Here is a 6,000-nt window from a genome sequence, read left to right as displayed (position 1 = left end):
CTAGGCCGACAGCTCCACTGCCCCTTCCTCCTCGCTGTCTGCGCGGTTGGCACGGATCTCCACCAGGGTCCGAGCGAAGCGGGTCCATTCGTCATTGTGGGGAACAGCCAGCTGGGGGGAGAAACGAACAGGGCGTGAAAAGACCATGTGGGGAGACCATTTTGGGAGGCCTTGTGCTCTGGCCCAAAATAGAGGCACTTCCTTCAAGGAGAGCTTCTATCACAAGCAGTGCTGTGGTGGTGCAACACTGTGCTGAAACGATTTTCCTGACAGTCATTAAAGTTCTTATTAGTAAAACAAATCAGAATCATGGAATAAATTGGGTTGGGAAGGGACCTTCAAGATCATCCAGTTCCACCCCCCTACCATAGGCAGGGACACTTCCTACCAGACCAGCTTGCTCAAGGCCTGAGCCAACCTGCCTTTGAACAGTGCCAGGCTTGGAGCCTCCACAGCTTCTCTAGGCAACCTGTTCCAGTGCCTCATCACCCTCATGAGCAAGAATTGCTTCCTAATGTCTCATCTCAATCCAGCTTTTCCAGTCTGAAGCCATTACCTCTTGTCCTGTCACTCCATGCCTTTGCCAGAAATCCCTCTCTAGCTCTGCTGGAGACTGCCCTGAAATTCTGGAAGGCTGCTCTAAGGTCTTGCTGCAGCCTTCTCTTCTCTGGGTTGAACAACCCCAACTCTCTCAGCCTGTCCTCACAGGAGGGGTGCTGCAGCCCTGTGACCATCTTTGTGCCCTTCTCTGGACCCACTCCAACAGGTCTGTGTCCTTCTTGTGCCTCTTGTGTTTAGTTACCCTCCTCTATGCTAAGGATTTGCCAACCACAAGAGACAGTTTCTAACGGAAATGTGACACCAGCTGGCTGCTGCATCACTGCTCTGACTTTTCCTATCATGATGCAAGATCCACCTCCATGTAGCACCACTGATGACTCTTAATGAAGAGCTCCTGGAACATCAGGCTTCAAGAAGGATGTGTCATCTAAACAGCTAAACTTCCAGACAAAGCACTGCAGTGCTATGGCAGAAGAACCCTGCTGTCATTTCCAGCTGGATACAGCACTGCAGTTTCTGGAAGATAATAGAGTGGAGATAATAAGAAAAACAAACCAACCAAACAACAACAACAAAACAACCTCCAAACCTCCAAACAAAAAGGCCAAGCAGTGTTCTCAGACTCAATCTTCGCACCAACTCAAACCCCAGACAACAGCAGCAAGAATCCCGATGAGCCATGCACATTTTTACTGCTCTCTTAGAATCACAGAATAGTTTGGTTTGGAAAAGACCTTTAAGATCATCCAGTCCAACCATTTTCTAACTCTGCCAAGACTGGTAGCTGTGCCTCTGTACCCACTATGTGGAAGCCACCTTGGCCCTCAGTAACAGGTGTGGCTGCAATTCAGGGTTTTCCTTTCTTTGAATTCCACTTGTTGCATTTTTCCCCAGGAATGGAGACCAGAGTTACAGGTGTAAATAAATTTGGGGTTTTTCAGCCTGGAGAAAAGAAGGCTGACAGGAGACCTTCTCACTCTTTAAAACTCCCTGAAGGGAGGTTGGAGCCGGGTGGGGGTTGATATTTTCTCCATAGTAACAAGTAATAGGAGGAGAGCAAATGGCCTCAAGTTGCACCAGGGGAAGTTTAGTTTGGATATGAGAAGAAACTTCTTGACTGAAAGGGTTCTCAAAAGTCTGGAACAGGCTGCCCAGAGAGATGCTTGAACCCCCATCCCTGGAGGGGTTTCAAAGAGGCGAGGATGTGGTGCTGAGGGACATGGTTTAGCCCCAGCCTTGGTGGAGTTAGAGTGATTGGACTGGATGATCTGAAAGCTCTTTTCCAACCCAAATGATTCTGTGAATCTGCTTTGGAACAGCTGCCTCTTGGGCTCACATGCAGGGATGTAGGTCTGCTATGGTCCTTGTTTGAAAGACAGCTCTGCTCTGGGAGAAACCTTCAGCAGAAGGAAATGTGACAGCAGGATGGAGGTCAGTACACAAGTACCTGTAACACAGGTTTGGTGACAGCCACACACCTATACAAGCTCCTCCATAGTAAACTATGGACCAGTGCAGAGATCCTTCTGTCACAGCTGCAACCCAAACTGGCTGTGCAGCAACTTCCCTGCTTCGGTCCTAGATTTAATCTCTTCTGATGTGCAGGGCACCATCACTTATAAAACTCTAGAATGAAAACATGGAAGCAGTCTCTCTTAAGGAGTAAAATCATTAAAGTGAAACAGCATCTCAGGCAAAGGACTGACTGAGTTTAATAAAACTGCATCTCTCCTTGTCTGCTCAAGGCCTAACCAGCATGACATGTATGAAGTGGCTGAAGAAGACAATGTCAGTCCACAGAAAGAACAAAAGGAATGCATCTATGGCATTAGCATCGTTTCATTTCCTTTACTGCACAGCATGGCCACAGACAGATCAAATCCAAGTGCAGCCTATTCAAACTTGGTGTCTCAGACTTGCAGAGTCTTCCCACAAATGTATGCATCACCTGTTGTTGTTATCATAGAATCATTAAAGTTGAAAAACGTCTCAAGATCATCACCTGACCTTCTATCCAATACTGTCATGGTGATTAGACCATGTCCCAGAGTGTCCTGTCTACATGCTTCTCGAACACCTCCAGGCATGGTGGTTCCACCACCAACCTGGGCAGCCTGTTCCAATGCCTGACCACTCCTTCCATAAAGAAATTCTCCTAATGTCCAACCTAAACCTCCCCTGGTGCAACCTGAAACCATGTCCTCTCATTCTATCACCTGATATTAGGGAGAAGAGACTGAGCCCCACCTCACTCTGACCTTCTTTCAGGGAGCTGTAGAAGGCAGTGAGGTCTTCCCTCAGCCTCCTCTTCTCCAAACAACTTGGCATGGCAGGGAGGTTGGAGCAGATGATCCCTGAGGTACCTTTGAACCTAAGCCATTCTATGATTATTCAGAGAAAGGAGATGCTCTGACCAGACTTTGCAAAGGCGTGGAGTAACAGGACAAGGAGTAATGGCTTCAAACTGGAAGATGCAAGACTGACGTTAGCCATTAGGAAGCTACTCTTGCTCATGAGGGTGGTGAGGCACTGGAACAGGTTGCCCAGAGAAGCTGTGGAGGCTCCAAGCCTGGCAGTGTTCAGGGCCAGGTCGGATGGGACCTTGAGCAAGCTGGTCTGTGGAAGGTGTTCCTGCTCATGGCAGAGGGGTTCAAACTGGATGATCCAGATCCTTTCCAACCCATACCATTCCATGATTCTGTGATCCGTGTCAGCTAGTGGTGGGCTCCCCAAGCAAGCAGAGCAAGCAGAACAGCAACAACAAAACAGCTCCTGAAGACACACATCAGCGTAACTTTCATTTTCAGATCATTCATACACTTTCTAGTAACATTCACTCCTTGGTCTATTAAAATATAGATATATTTATTTCCTCTTTTATATATCTATATCTCTCTCTCTCTCTCTCTCTATATATATATATAAGGAAAGATTTTGAGACCAAAAAAGTCCTCACTTTCCATGTGCCTCTAAATGGAATCCATCCAGAAGGCTGAAATCAGATATTACAACATATTGCAAGAGTTTTATGTATTCCCCTCCTATCCATCTTTTTTATGGCTGAGAGTTTCAGCTCCATTTGTCCAAATATCTGTATAGCTCCAGTTCCCCTGAAAAACCACTTTCCAGCAAATGAATTATTCATTGAGGATATTTCCCTTTATCCCTGGCTCCTTGCCTTCCGTGGAGCCTTTAAATCTTTGGGATGGGTGCAGACAAACTCTTCCTGCCTTTATCCCTCCATGCTTTTGTCCAGCACAGCTCTCCTCTGAGGGCTGGGGACTCTCCCAAGGAGGAGCTAAAATGCAATTGCAGCAGCCTCCACTTTGGAGGACCCTGTGTTCCATAGGCTCAGAGGGAGTTGTCCACATTCAGCCTACTGCATTTCTTTTGAATGACTGCACCTATGGCTCAACCTGTCACTGAGACACTGGGTCACACCCTGTAGTCCCAACCACCCAGTTAATAACCATGCTTGATTTTGTCTTCACCTACAATCACAGGAAGTTAGGGGTTGAAAGGGTCTCAGAAGATTGCTGGTCTAGTAGGAGGTGTCCCTACCCATGGCAGAGGGTTGGAACTAGATGATCTTCAAGGTCCCTTCCAACCCAAACCATTCTATGATTCTAAGATCACCCTGTCCAATCCCCCTGCCTGATTCAGACTACTCAAAACAAAAATAGCTGTGGGAAGTACCTTGAGTACTGGGTTCAGTTTTGAGGCACTCACTACAAGAAGGACATGGAGATGCTGCAACAAGTCCAGAGAAGGGCAATAAGCTGATGAAGGGTCTGGAGAACAGGAGTGGTGAGGAGCAGCTGAGGGAGCTGGGGATGTTTAGTCTGGAGGCAGAGGAGGGGTCTTCATGCTCTCTATAGCTCCCTGACAGGAGGTTGGAGCCAGGTCTCTTCTCCCTAGTTACACGTGATAGGACAAGTGGTAATGGCCTCAAGTTGCAGCAGGGGATGTTTAGTTTGGATATTATAAGAAAATTCTTGATTCAAAGGGTTCTCAAAGACTGGCACAGGCTGCCAGGGGTGGGGGGTGCCTGAATCCCTATCCATGGAGGTGTTTCCAAGAGGCAGATATGGTGCTGAGGGCCATGGTTTAGCCCCAGCCTTGGTAGAGTTAGAGAATGGCTGCACTGGATGATCTGAAGGCTCTTTTCCAAACAAAACAATTCTGTGATTCTCTGAACCTCCTCAGCACTATCTCTGACTGAGGGGTTGCTTTGAAGGGGTGGATTTTTCCAACCACAGCAGTCTGTAATCATTTCTACAACACACACCTTGTGGACACAAGGTGTAAAAGGAGAATCTGCAAAGGAACCATGGCTGGGGAGGACCTGTCAGAGCCTGTGGGCTGCAGCTGGCCAGATTGCCACATGCTGGTTTCAATTAGACATTTGCAGGCAAGCCTGCATGGTGGTCCAGGGGATACTCTGAAGGTGACAGTGGTTCCCAAGTCAAAACTCTGTGACCCACTCAAACACATGTCAGGGGAACACACTGCTTGCTTAGGTTTGTGTCTAGAAACCCTTACTCTGATCTAAGTTGATGGGTTCTGTAGCTAGGCACCACGTTCTTCTGACTGGCATGCACCTTTGGGTTTGTTGCTCTTTGGAAGTAAAGGCTGATCTTATTTTAGACAGCCCTGTTTGTTTGTCTCTGCTCCAACCTAGCTGTATTTGCAATAAAAACCTATATGAAAAATGAACGTTCCTCTCTAAAATACTCTGTTGCTCTTCTAACTCTTGAGAAGGGCAAGTTAACCACTCTTGGAATAGACAGCTAATGATTAAAGCTTAGAAAATATTCAGATTAATTTGAGTTGGTGGAAAACAGCCAGTCTGGTAAACTAATTTATTGACTGACATCTCAGGCTTCACACCAAGTAACTTGCGTATGTGTTTTATCACCATTTTTATATTCTTTCAATTTCAAAGCATCATCTAATAAATACAACTTTGGGAGAATAGAACTTGTGCTGTTTTCCCTAAGCAGAATTTTTGTCAAGCTATATTGTTCAGATCAGCCTCTGAAACGATAGCTACTGTATCACCATCTAAAATGCTATCACCCTGTCTTCAAAAAGCAAAATACTCTGTGCAATGGATTAACATCTGAATGTAGTTATTATATTTTTAATGATGACAAAAATATCATAGAATTGTCAGGATTGGAAGGGACCTCAATGGTCATCTAGTCTTGACCCCTCTTCCATGGGGAGGGACACCTCACTGCATCAGGTTGCTCAGAGCCCCATGCTCCTTGACCTTGAAAACTTTCAGGGATGGAGCTTCTACCACCTCCCTGGGCAACCTGTTCTAGTGTCTCACCACCCTCATGGTGAAGAACTTGCTAACATCTAATCTGAATCTACCCACTTCTAGTTTAGCCTGAAGGTGGTTGCAGGAAAAGTGGAGTAAAGAATCAGGTT

General features: G+C 46.5%; 1 protein-coding gene across 4 annotated transcripts in view; it reads right to left on the bottom strand.

The window, feature by feature from the left end:
- The window catches only part of DYNC1I1 (dynein cytoplasmic 1 intermediate chain 1), a 190,782-nt gene continuing 184,782 nt past the window's right edge, over window positions 1–6,000 (bottom strand). For all 4 annotated transcript variants that reach the window (XM_054385165.1, XM_054385166.1, XM_054385167.1 and 1 more), the window contains one exon: window positions 1–111. In XM_054385165.1, coding sequence (XP_054241140.1) covers window positions 1–111 — 111 coding nt within the window. The remainder of the gene's footprint in view (window positions 112–6,000) is intronic.

The sequence above is a fragment of the Indicator indicator genome, chromosome 11 (assembly GCF_027791375.1).
Source record: "Indicator indicator isolate 239-I01 chromosome 11, UM_Iind_1.1, whole genome shotgun sequence".
NCBI lineage: Eukaryota > Metazoa > Chordata > Aves > Piciformes > Indicatoridae > Indicator > Indicator indicator.
The sequence above is the reverse complement of the archived record's forward strand: the minus strand, read 5'-3'. Positions and strand labels throughout refer to the sequence as shown.